The sequence below is a fragment of the Lepus europaeus genome, chromosome X (genome assembly GCF_033115175.1).
Source record: "Lepus europaeus isolate LE1 chromosome X, mLepTim1.pri, whole genome shotgun sequence".
Taxonomy (NCBI): domain Eukaryota; kingdom Metazoa; phylum Chordata; class Mammalia; order Lagomorpha; family Leporidae; genus Lepus; species Lepus europaeus.
Window position 1 is genome coordinate 96058496 of NC_084850.1, and position 13178 is coordinate 96071673.

At 43.0% G+C, this 13178-nt stretch overlaps 1 protein-coding gene across 2 annotated transcripts in view; it reads left to right on the plus strand.

Annotated features, from left to right (window-relative positions):
* Positions 1-12922, plus strand: part of PFKFB1 (6-phosphofructo-2-kinase/fructose-2,6-biphosphatase 1) — a 63173-nt gene extending 50251 nt beyond the window's left edge. The window contains exons 11-14 of one of the 2 annotated variants that reach the window (XM_062183892.1): positions 8935-9064; positions 11161-11223; positions 12228-12292; positions 12632-12922. In XM_062183892.1, the coding sequence (XP_062039876.1) occupies positions 8935-9064; positions 11161-11223; positions 12228-12292; positions 12632-12691 (318 nt within the window). In that variant the 3' untranslated portion in view covers positions 12692-12922. The remainder of the gene's footprint in view (positions 1-8934; positions 9065-11160; positions 11224-12227; positions 12293-12631) is intronic. The other variant, XM_062183893.1, reaches the window with a different exon arrangement.
* The last annotated feature ends 256 nt before the right edge of the window (positions 12923-13178 follow it).

A 13178-nucleotide genomic window follows, 5' to 3' on the forward strand; every position in this document is an offset into this window, starting at 1 on the left:
AAAAGACCACTGTACTATAGGAATATAGACAAGAGCTATAAACAATAATCAAATCATTTACTTTGAACTTCTCTGTGTATTTTTTTTATTTTGTGTCTTTTATAAACAGTTTATAGTTGGGTTTTGTTGTTCTTAGTCCATGAAAACATGTCATTTGAATGGTGAGTTTTACTTTTATAGCAATTGCTGATTTTTAAAGTTTATTTCTATTATCTTGTCCTGAGGTCTCCATGCTTAGTTTACTTTTTCTCCTTTCCTGCCTTATTTAGGATTGATAACATTTTGAAATTCATATTTAAGTTATATAATCTGTTAATGTTCTTTTAGAGGTTATCCTTAATGCTTTTTAAAGATTTATTTATGTATTTTAAAGTCAGTACAGAGATAGAGAATGAGAGAGAGAGAGAGAGATCTTGTATCCACTGCTTCACTCCCCAGATGGCCAGGACTGGGGCAGGCTGAAGCCAGAAGCCAGGAGCTTCATCCAAGTCTTCTACATGTGTGTCATGGGTCCAAACACCTGGGCCATCCTCTTCAGCTTTCCCAGGTCACCAGCCAGGAACTAGATCAGAAGTGGAGCAGCTGGGACACAAACCAGTGCCCATATAGGATGCCAGCACTGCAGGTGGTAGCTTTACCGACTATCTCACAATGCAGGCTCCATACTCATAATATTTTGAAAAACAATTTAATCATAATCAATTGTATTCTTTTTTAAAAGATTTATTTATTTATTTGAAAGAGCTACAGAGAGGCAGAGAGAGAGAGAGAGAGAGAGAGAGAGAGAGAGAGGTCTTCCATCTGCTGGTTCACTCCCCAGATGGTCACAATGGCCAGAGATGAGCCTCCCCTGGGTCTCCCATGTGGATGCAGGAGCCCAAAAACTTGGGCCATCCTCCCCTGCTCTCCCAGGCCACAGCAGAGAGCTGGATCAGAAGTGGAGCAGCCAGGACTTGAACCGGCGCCCATTTGGGATACCAGCACTGCAGACGGTGGCTCTACCCACTATGCCACAGCACAGGCCCCATTAATTGTATTCTTATTAGATATCCTACTAAGGGAGAAAGATACAAAATTGTGTTTAAAAAAACCACTGGAAGTATTTTTGTTGTTGTTGTACAACTAATTGGAACTCTTAACATTTTCATGTGTATGCTTAACAAAATCTAAAATCACTATCTCCACCTTCCCCTTAAGTAATAGAAGAACTTTAAAATTCTGGTCTCTTGGCTGGCACTGCGGCTCAATAGGCTAATCCTCCGCCTGTGGCACCAGCACACCGGGTTCTAGTCCTCGTCGGGGTGCTGGATTCTGTCCCAGTTGCTCCTCTTCCAGTCCAGCTCTCTGCTGTGGCCCAGGAGTGCAGTGGAGGATGGTCCAAGTGCTTGGGCCCTGCACCCGCATGGGAGACCAGGAGTAAGGACCTGGCTCCTGGCTTTGGATTAGCGTGGTGCGCAGGCCGCAGCGCGCCAGCCACAGCAGCCATTGGGGGGTGAACCAACGGAAAAGGAAGACCTTTCTCTCTGTCTCTCTCCCTCACTGTCCACTCTGCCTGTCCAAAAAAAAAAAAAAAAAAATTCTTGTCTCTGTTTTTCCTAATTTGCATGTTAATTGTTTTGTATTATAATTTAATACTAACCCCCAAATGAATTACCATTATTATTATTATTGTTACATAAGTCAATGCTTATTTATATTTAACCATTTGTTTACCAAGTCCTTTGATCATTCTTGATCTTTGAATCTCAAGTCTTTTTCCTGGGTTCATTTTCCACCTTCCTTTAGAAGATTCTTGTTTGTTTATGTTTCAGTTTGAAAGGCAGAATGAGAGAGCAAGACACACACACACAGACACACACACAAATCTTCCATCCAACTGGTTCACTCCTCAAATGGCCACAATGCCGGGACTGGGCTAGATAGAAGCCCAGGAACCCAGAATTCCGTCTGGGTCTCCCACATAGGTAGCAGGAGCCTAAATACTTGGACCATCTTTCACTGCCTTAGGAACATTAGCTGGATTGGAAGCAGAGCAGCCAGGACTCCAACATGGGATACCAATGATGTAGCAGCCAAGAGCTGCACCACAATACCAGCCCCTAGAAGATTCTTTAGTGAGAATTTGTTGATAGTAAACTCGCCATTGTTTTGGCATAGAAATAACCTTGGGGTGGGAGTAGGTCCTCAATCCTAGATCATATTTTGGCTGAGTATAAAATTCTAATTGACTTGTTTATTTTAAGCACTTTTAAGATATTATGTTTACTGTCTTCTAGCTTCTATTGTGGCTAAGAAATTTACTCTTGTTCTAATTGTTGTTTCTTTTCTCTCCAGCTATTTTTAGTCATCTTTGTTCCCTTTATGTTTCACTCTCATATGTCTAGATATTAGTTTCTTTTTATTTATCTTGCTTGGAATTGGCTGGAGATTAGGATTCTTTATCAATTTTGAAAAACTCTTAGATTTTTTTTAAAGTGATATTTATCCTTTTGGGTCTAGCTTTTTTTTAGATTTATTTATTTATTTGAAAGTCAGAGTACACAGATAAAGGAGAAGCAGAGAGAGAGAGAGAGAGAGAAGTCTTCCATCTGATGGTTCACTCCCCAATTGGCCGCAATGGCTGGAGCTATGCCAATCCGAAGCCAGGAGCCAGGAGCGTCTTCCTGGTCTCCCACGTGGGCGCAGGGGCCCAAGGACTTGGGCCATCTTCTACTGCTTTCCCAGGCCATAGCAGAGAGCTGGATCAGAAGAGATACAGCCAAGACTAGAATCAGCGCCCATATGGGATTCCGGTGCTTCAGGCCAGGGCGTTAACCCATTGCGCCACAGCACCGGCCCCTCAGATATTTTATTTTTAAAAATTCTCCTCTTATATTCTCTCCATAATCTCCTTCTGAAAATATAATTAGATGTGTTTTAATCTTGCCACCTCCTTCATGTCTTCTTTTACTTCTTTATTTTTCTATTTTTATCTCCTTGCTGTGTTCTAAGTAATTTCTTCAGCTTTATCTTCCAAATTTCTATTATTCCTTAAATCACGTCTAATATATGTTTACCCCATGCATTGAATTATCCACCTTTGTTTAGTTACATATTTATGTAAGGAGATCACACACATGCATGTGATATAAAACACAAAACTTGCTAAAGCAATACAGGAAAAAGTAATTCTTTTCATCCCTGTTATTCAATTCTCCAATTCTCTTCTATACAAGTATCTATTCATATTATGCTATCATAAGTCTTTTCAGAAATAGCTGATAACTCTATGACTGTGAACAAGTTACTTTACTACTCTTTTGTTTTTCCTAAGCTATAAAATAAATTAAGATTACTATATCTCAAGATATGTAGATTTCACCTCACTTTTATTTTTATCCAAAGAATAGTATGTTCTAATCATTATACTATAACTTGATTTTTCAAAATATTTCTTAATAGCTTATTCCTTATCAGTTATATTTAAAATTGTCTCTGTCCTTTTAAAGACTTCTGAGTATTCCATCATATGGATATAAGACAGTACTTCAAAAAGTTCATGAAAAAATGGAATTAAAAGATAAGTTCATTTTGGTACAGAAAATTTTGAAATCCATGCATAGTCTTTTTTTTAATAATACACATTTCCACAAGCTTTTTGAAGACTCCACATATACATGGATTTCAAAATTTGTTGTACCAAAGTTTATCTTTACAGGCAACATTGTCACTTTTCAATACAAGAATATAATCTTTATTCATTAAATAAGGGCAATCTGTATTTCCCCTTCTTTAACATTGCTTTATTATTGCAAGCTTGGAGCTTCTTTCTTCTCTTAGTTCATAAAATAGTACTAAGTTACTTTTACCTGTAGTCTCCCACTATGCTGAGTTATACTAGGAACTTATTCCTTTGATCTAACTCTCATTTAGTACCCATTATCCAAATTCCCTCTATCTCCCACTACCACTCCCAGCCTCTAGTAATCACTACTCTGTGTTCAGTCTGAGGCTTTTTTACCTCCCAAATATGAGAAAGTACATGCAATGTTTGTCTTTCTGTGTTTTGCTTATTTCACTTAACATTATATCCTCCAGTTCCATCCATTTTGCTGCAAATGACAGGATTTCAGTATTTTTATGGCCTAATAATATTCTATTGTGTATATACATACCACTTTTCTGTATCTATTCATCTGATGATCAACACTTTAGCTGATTGCATATCCTGGCTGTTGTGAATAGTGCTGCAATAGACATGAAGGAGCAGGTATCTCTTTCATTCAATGATTTCATGTATTTTGGGTATATACCCAATAATGGGATTGTTAGATTATTTGGTAGTTCTATTTCTAGATTTTTTAAGAAATCTACATACTGTTTTCCATTGTGGCTATACCAATTTCCATTTCCATCGACAGTGTATAATAGTTTCCCTTTGGGTATGGCATTGTGGTGCAGCAGGTTAAGTCCCCACCTGTGGTGCCAGCATCCCATTTTAGAGCACTAGTTCTATTCCTGGCTGCTCCACTTGCAATCTATCTCCCTGCTAATGTACCTGGGAAAGCAATAGAGAATGGCCCAAGTATGTGGGCCCCTACCACTTGCATGGGAGACTGGATGGAGTTTCAGGCTCCCAGCTTCAACCTGGTCCAGCCCCAGCTGTAATGGCCATTTGGAGAGTAAACCTGAAGATGTAAGATCTCTTTCTCTGTATTTTCCTCTGTTTCTCTGTTGCTCTTTCAAATAAATAAATAAATTGTTTTTAAAAAAGAATTTCCCTTTCTCCACACCCTTTCCAGCATTTGTTACTCTCTCTTTTGTATAATAGCCATGTGACAGCGGTAATGTGATATCTCATAGTTTTGATTTGGTGGCTAGTGATGTCGAGCATTTTTTTCATACATTTTTTGGTCATTGTATTTCTTCTTTTGAGATTTGTCTATTTAAGTTCTTTGCCTATTTCTTAACCAGATTGGTTGTTTTTGTTGAGCTTGTTGTTTCTGATATATTCTAGATATTAATCTTTTGTCAGATTATATATATTGCAAATCTTTTCTCTCATTCTATTGGATGTTTCTTCAGCCTGTTGATTGTTCCCTTTGCTTGGCTGAAGCTTCTGAGTTTGATAAAATCCCATTTGTCTAGTTGCACTTTTGTTGCCTACACTTTTGGGATCTTATCTAAAAAATCATTACCTACATCAATGTCTTGGAGTGTTTCCCCTGTGTTTTCTTCCAGCAATTTCATAGTTTCATGTATTATCTTTAGATCTTTGGTCCATCTTGAGTTGGTTGTTCTACATGGTGAAAAGTATGGATCTAATTTCATTCATCTATATATGTATACCCAGTTTTGCCATCACTATTAATGAAAAAGACTATCCTTTCCCCAGTGTATGTCCTTGGCACCTTTGACAAATATGTTGGCTATATGTGCATGGATTAATTTTTGAATTCTCTATTCTGTTCCATTGATCTATGTGTTTTTGTGCCAATACCCTGTTACTTTTTAGCTGTGTAATATGTTTTCAAATTGGGTATTATAATGCGTCCAGCTTTGATTCTTGGTAAGCACAGAAGTATATCCAATGCCAACAGTGTCTATGAGCACCACAGTTGTCTAGTCTGCAGCAGTTCATGGAGGTAATATTATGGCTTAGAAGTGGGCATGAGCTTCCAAAAATTTGTATCTTCATGCTTTAGGGAGTTGGTTATCAATACTTTGGAGTTTGTGATAACAGTAGCCACATTACCGATGCTATGAGACAGAGTGGGTAATCCCTTGTCCCACTAGGAAAGCCTTGTGGCACCAATAACTGTTGCCCTAGAACTGTGTGATGCATATGGGTCCTTTATTAGGTCCTGCTGCATGGGTATGGGTGATACTGGAGCTTAAAATATCAAAAGCCCCAGTCCCAAAACTGGACAATGTGAAAGGGACCTTGCTCAGGTCCCATGGAATGAATACAGATTATACCGTGGATTGTGCATTGGCAGATGTAGGCCTAGAGTAGTGGAATGCAAGAAGTTTTTCCACTACAGTAGGTCCTGCCAGGTGGATTCAGATGACTCTGAGAATATGGTACTAATAGTTACAGTCCTGGAGCTGCAGGATAGGAAGGATACCTTGCCCAGGTCCCACAGGAAAAGTATATATTATGCTGGGGATTGTCCCCTGGCAGCTGTGAATTTGAAGCAGTGGAATGGAGATGGGCCTTCTCCAGGTCCCACAGGGCAAGTGCAGGTGTTTCTGGCATTTGTAGAGCCCACAATCACGGTGCCAGAGTTGTAGGATGCAGTGAAAACTTTACCCCAGTCCACATTTTACACACAGGTTATGCTAGAGATTGCACCCTGGTGGGTACAAGTGTATAACAGTAGAATGCAGGTATTGCCCCCCCCCAGGTCCCACAAGGTACACTCAGATAGCTTGTGGAATATAACTCCAATAATCCCTGTCCTAGAGCTGCTAGACTCAGAGGATACCTTACCCAGACCATATGAGGTGAACACAGTTTATGCTGGGGATTAAGCACTAGTGGGTACAAACCTGGATTGACAGGATGCAGATAGGGCTTTCCCCTAGCCCCACAGGGTGAACACTAGTATCCCTGGGACATTTAGAATCAGCATAGTCCCAGTGCTGCTGGACTTGGAAGGTAACTTACCCAGATCCCACAGGATTGTGGTAGGTTATACTGCAGACTGTGCACGAGCAAGTGCAAGCTTGGAGCAGAGGAATATAGATAGGGCTTCCTGAGGCTCCATGAGGGTGCATAGGTGTCCTTGGGACTTACAGAATCATTAGTCACAGTTCCAGAGCTTAAGGATGTGGTGGAGGTCCTTACCCAAGTCTTATGGAAGTGTATGTTATAGCTTAAGGATGTGGTAGGGTCCTTCTCATGGAAATGCATGTTATGCCAAGGGTTGTGGATTGGCAGCAGCCAGCCTGAAGCAAAGAAATGAAGATAGGCCCCTCCAGGTCCCACCAGTGAGTGTGAGCATAGCACCAATACCCATAGTCCCATAGCTGCAAGGACACAGAAATGACTACCCTGAGAACCCGCAGGGCACACAGGGGTGATGCTAGGGCTTGTTTTGTGGTCACCCAACACCCTGTATTGAGAGCTGCAAAAGGGGCTTTGCTCAGATCTTGTTCTCTGGGCTTGTGTATTGGCTACTACTGGTGCCGAGACCCAAGAAGCAAAGGGGGAACATCCCTAGATCTCAGAGTAATCATGGCTCTGGGGCTTGTGACCAGCAGTTCTGCAGCTTCAGGATGCAGAGAGACCTGCTCTTTGTCCTGTGAAGTGCCCCGGCTCTGCCTCTGGGGGTTTCTGGTAGTGACTGGGCTGCTTGCTGACCCTAATATAGAACAGTGTTTATGAGCAGCTGTACTGCAGATGCTCAGGTTTGGGAGCTTTGGATGGGAGGCAGTGTGGGTTCCTTTTTAGGAACAAAGCAGTTGCTTGGATGCCAATCAGCTTTCTAAAGTCGATTTAAAGCCTATGAGAACTGTGGAATTCTCCTGTAGTTGGACCTGCCCGTCTATAGCTACCGTGGGGATTGTAGGCCTGTCCAGTTACTATTTCCCAGCAAGGAGCTGTGGTGTGCTTTATTCTTCTCTCTGCTGGGTTTCTGAGTCTCTGTGCTGTTTAGAGTTCCCATGACTTCTTTACTAAAGCTTTCCCTCAGCCAATCTCTGGGAAACTCAGCCCTTCCTTTATTGTTGTGGTTCTCTATGGTGGAGGCTAGTGTAGGTGTGTCTCTATTCAGCCATCTTGGATCACACTTAAATTTATCTCCGGGTTATCAATTTAATGATTATATTTTTCTGAAATTCTGTTTAGCTTTTTCTTCAAATCTACATTACATAATTGATAGTGCCTAGTTTCTTCCTAACATTTTTATCCTTTTATTTCTTCAAAGATTTCAAACATACTTACTATATATTGTATATCCTTTATCTTGAGTTTTTAGGGTTTTCTACTTGATACTTCTCCTTATTCTCTCTCATGGTAACTTATTTCCTTATGTGTTATGTGAGTTGGAGTTGGGCAAGAATTTATCTCTTGGGAACCTCTACAACAAGAATTGAGAACTTCTATTTGCTTCTCCAAGGCATTCCTTGGAGCTAATGACTTGGGACTACTTTTTATTAAACCCCCAGGATGACATTTTTCAAACCACATGGGTAATGTAATTCTGAATCACTAACCCACCTGAGAGAAGGTTTGTGGTTATAAATTCTTATAGGAGGCTTTTCCTAATATTTCTATCAAGAGCCACAGAGAGACAGAAACATTCTCTTGTTCCTTCCCTTTGCCTGTAGAGGGACATTTTCTAGTTTGCACTTATATTGAGGGTGTAAATATTTGTCCTTGGAGCATCTCAGATTTATCTGAGAGTCTGTACCAACACCCTACTCTTTTTGCACATCTAAGGCATTGTTTCCTGTATCTACAAGGTTTTTAAAACTCAAACCAACGGCAAAAGGAAGACCTTTCTCTCTGTCTCTCTCTCTCACTGTCCACTCTGCCTGTAAAAAATAAAAAATAAAAAAAAAATAAAAAAAAACTCAAACCTCTTTGTTACTGATTGGGAAATATCCTCCAGTGAAGCCGGGCTTCTATGCCCACTTATCACTCACTCTTTTTTTCAAGGATTTCTTTGTTTTGGAGTCCTATATTCAATACAGTGAAGAAGACATTTTGTAGTAGGGAGTTGTTTTGTTGTTATTGTTACTTATTCTACAGTACTGATTGCTCTCCAGTTAACAGATGAGAGACTGAAATCCTAGGAAAAGAAGAGAGTTGCCTGAGTTCATACTACTGGGTCAACAATTGAACTGACCCCAGAACCAAGTTTCCCTGATTCCTAGTCTGTATTTCTTCCTCTCAGAGAAAATGTCCCTTATCTCCCTTTTTTTTCCAAATTTTTCCCTCACCTTTAGTCCTATGAGGATCTGGTTCAGCGTCTGGAGCCAGTTATAATGGAGCTAGAGCGGCAAGAGAACGTACTGGTGATCTGCCACCAGGCTGTCATGCGGTGCCTCTTGGCCTACTTCTTGGATAAAAGTTCAGGTACCACATTCTCTCGGTTCTTAGTATGGGGATCTGGATATGATTTGAGACTCTAACATTGGCAATTGGGGGTTTTATATATCAGTGGTTAAACTTTAGTAAATAAACTTTATCTAGAACAAATATGCCTGGGTCCAGATTCTTCCTCTAACACATACTATCTTTGGTAAATTACCTTAACTTCTCTGGCCTCAATTTCTGCATCTGTAACATGGGGAAGATGATGATGAAGTTTAGTTAAATAATAAATACAAAGAGCTTAGAACAAATAGTTCATGACACAGTTATGAGCTATTTATATAAGTGTTAGCTGCTATTGTTAGTATTAGTATTATTCTGAGCTCATGTTTTGAATGTTTTCAAAGCTAGCATTAAGTCTGCTTCCACCTGAAAAAGCTGAGCTAGTATTTCTCTGAAACATGCTGTATCAGGAAGTGGCAGTGCCTTTTGTGGCTTCATGATCTTGGCCATACATTTCTGTCTTTACTGTAGGAATGGTTTCCACAAGATAGTGATATTTTCATTTTTTTCCCAAATAGTAATTTATTTTTTTAAAGATCTAGACATTGTATTTACAACATCTCTACACCCTGACTACATACACTGTTCTGGAAACAAGGACAGGTGGTCTGGGAAGAGACTGTTGTATCACTTGTAAGTGTGAGAGTACATTTCTCATGTGGGTATGAAGTGTTAGCATTTCCATGACATTTTGAGGATGTTTGAAGACCCTGCAAAATTATATTTGCTGCCTTCAATGCTCTGTAGTCTTGTATCTTTTCTCCTATGTTAGTTTCAAAATAAAGAGTATTTGACATATGGAGTCTTCCAGAATCAGAACCCAGGGAACTTGAGAACTTGTCATTGGACAAGCCATTTCCTCTGCCTGGGCCTCAGTTTCCTCATTGGAAATGGGTGGCGGAATGTGTGATGGGGTTCCTTGTGCTGATAGATTTCTGATCTGTTCATATCTGTATTGTTTTCAGGGCAATTTTTTGAGACCCTGAGGCAGGCATTACAAACTACCTTGTCCATATGAGGAAATGGAGACTCAGAGAGGTGAAGTGACTTGCCCAAGATCATGGAGTTCAGAGTGTCAGGGATAGGAGTTCATCCCAGGTGCATGCCAGAGGCCCTCTCCTGTCAGATATTCATATACTGAGTGGGGGACACAGGCAGCTCCCACTTTTTTCTGCTTCCTACCTGCTTTCCACATAGGCCATGCCATCTGGCAGCCAGACAGGGCATGGCTAGGCAGATGTTCTTACCCCTCATTGCTCAAGCAAGTAATGAAATGAGGCCCAAAGATGTGATGTGACTGGAAATGCAAACCCACAGATCCTCAGAGCTAGGGTACCCTCAGATTACATCTAATCCAATCCTGGCCTGTGAGATGGGGACACTGAGGATTAGGGAAAGAAGGGACTGGACCAAGGTCTCCAGCTGAGGCAGTGGTGCGGTTGGATCACAGACCCCAGGCATATTGCTTCCCTTCTCTGAGTCTGTTCCTCACATGGACAAGGGAGATTGTGTGCCAAGAGCCCTCGCCCAGGGTCGAGGACAATGAGGACCAAGTGGGGGAGGAGCAGGATGGAGGCCCAACCTGGTGTCCCAGGAGGCTGGGCTGGGGGACAGGCTGGAAAGCTCAGGATGATCCTCAGGGGCGGGGAAGCAGCCTGCGGTGCTGTTCAGGGTCAGTGAAGGGAGGTGGGGCCCTGAGCCTGCATTCTGACCAGGGAGCCTCCTGGGGTCTGGTCCCCATGCAGCCACTTCCTGCTGTGTGACTTCAGGGCGGGGGGGGTCTCCACCCTGGACGCAGCTGCAGTCTCCTGATCCGTGGGACAGGCAGCCCAGGGCCCGCCTCCCTCCCCACCCCCAATCTGCACCCTTCCTCAGAGTCCCTTTGCTCCTGCTCTCCCCTCCCCACTCCAGCAGCTCTCAGCTCTCCCACCTGCAGACTGTAGGGGATAGGCCCCTTGTACAATCCAGCTTGGGAAGGGAAAGTGGCAGGGGGAGCACTCAACAACCCTGGAGCCTGGGGAGGGTGTGCCTGCCCCACACCCTGTCTCTGATGGCTGCTTCCTCTTCATTTCCAGATGAGCTTCCCTATCTCAAGTGCCCTCTGCACACGGTGCTCAAACTCACACCTGTGGCTTATGGTGAGTGTCCCCCGCCCTCATCCCAGAAAAGGCATTTAGAGGCAATAAGCATATCCCTAGAGCCTATCATTTTCCCAGGAGAGTTCTGGGGGAGTTTACCTGGGTATGTGGTGGATGTCCTGGTACAGGTGGGACTCATGGTCCTAAGTAACAGGAAAGTACTCTGATGGCTTCTAAGTCTGAAGCATAGTTCCAACTTTCTCTGTCCCTGCAAGAGCACTAAGCATAGAACTCCAACCCATTGAAGGAGGGATTCCCAAAGGGGACCAGAGGCAAATTGTATGCTGGGGCCATATTGAAGAAAAAGCTGATAGACCAACCAGAGCAATTTATCTCCCAATCCCTCTTGACATAAGTGAGAAGTGAAGGGACAGAATCAGATCTGTTATGGGGTGTGAATGGAGCAGAATGGCATACAGAAGCCTGAAGTAAAGTGACTTCCCCGGGGTTGGAGCTAAATGGGCCTTGGACCTCTTCTGGAAGCCCCAAGCCCTAGCGATGCACCTTCCTACTTCAGGTTCCCTCATATTCCCTTGTAACCTTCCACACTTCTGGAGTTCTGGTAACACACCATCCTCTAAATAACCTGCCTTGGATTGATCACCCAAGGCAATGACCCCAGGGCTCTCCCACCTCTTCAGCACCAACATGGCTTGGATGATCCACAGAGCTCCATAATATCATAGGTTAGATTGCTGGCTCCTAGTCCGTGTGAGTCGGGGGAAGCCACACAGATCATATTCTCTCATCTGTATCCCCACCTACAGATGAGCAACTGAAGTTCAAAGAATTCTGAGACAGAGGCAGAGCTGGGAGGGGGCCCCCACCCCATTAGTGCCTCTTAGGCCTGGCGTCTGTCCCACATACCACACAGCTCATCTTAACTCCCTTCCCTGCAGGGCAGTCACAATCTGACAGTATGGGGCTGAGGGGTGGGGGATGCCTCAGGGAAGACCTGTGCTTACCTTGGGAGCTTACCGACAGATGGGTTGTTCTTTTCTGAGGCTGCAAAGTGGAGTCCATCTACCTGAATGTAGAGGCTGTGAACACACACCGGGAGAAGCCTGAGGTAGGTGAGGGATTCCATCCCAAGCTGGCTATGGACACAGCACATGGTGCAAATATCCATTTTCCAAAGAAAGGTCACCCCAGCTCCTCAGAGCCAGAGTGTTTCCCACTATCAGATGGAACAACCAGCACCCAGAAATGCAGCAACCACAGTCCAGACCTGAGACACCATATCGATGTAGTACTAGGGCGACCACTGCCAAAATGGCTTAAGACTGAGACTCCCCTCAGGCCTGCCTCAGATGGGAACCTGGCTGTGAAGACAAGGAGGGTAGGGCTGGTGGACTGGGGTGCCAAACTGTTGACTCCTTCCTATTAATTCTGCTTTCTCTCTTCTCAGAATGTGGATGTCACCCGGGAACCTCAGGAAGCCCTGGACACTGTCCCTGCCCACTACTGAGCCCTTTCCAGGAGACCAAAACGCCTCTGCCCTTTCAACTTCTATCCTTGCTCTTCTTCTCCAGCACGAGAAGACTCTGCCTTGGCCTCACTAAGAGAGCTCTGCTTCCAGTGAAGAAGTCCTCGGGAGCTCCAAAATAGGTCTCAATTCCTGGCCACACTCACGGAGCTGTCTAGCTCTGGATGGAGCTCTTCCTTTCTTAATTCCTATTCTGTAATCAATAAAGACTTCTCTTACTGCCTACAGAAAGAAATGAAGCAGTCATGGCTCCCTTGTTTTCAAGAACCTTATCTTGATCTTTATCTAATTCCTTTGCTCAGTCTATGAGGATGTCCTCAAGTAGCACCTGCAAAAATGAGCTCCCTGTGAATATCTGTGGGCCTTGTTCCTTGGTGGAAAGGGTAGCTGAGGAAATGCCACCTTCATCCTGAAGTTTAGAGCATCTGGCACTTGTGGTAAGTTCTCCTTTCTTCAACATTTGCTGCCA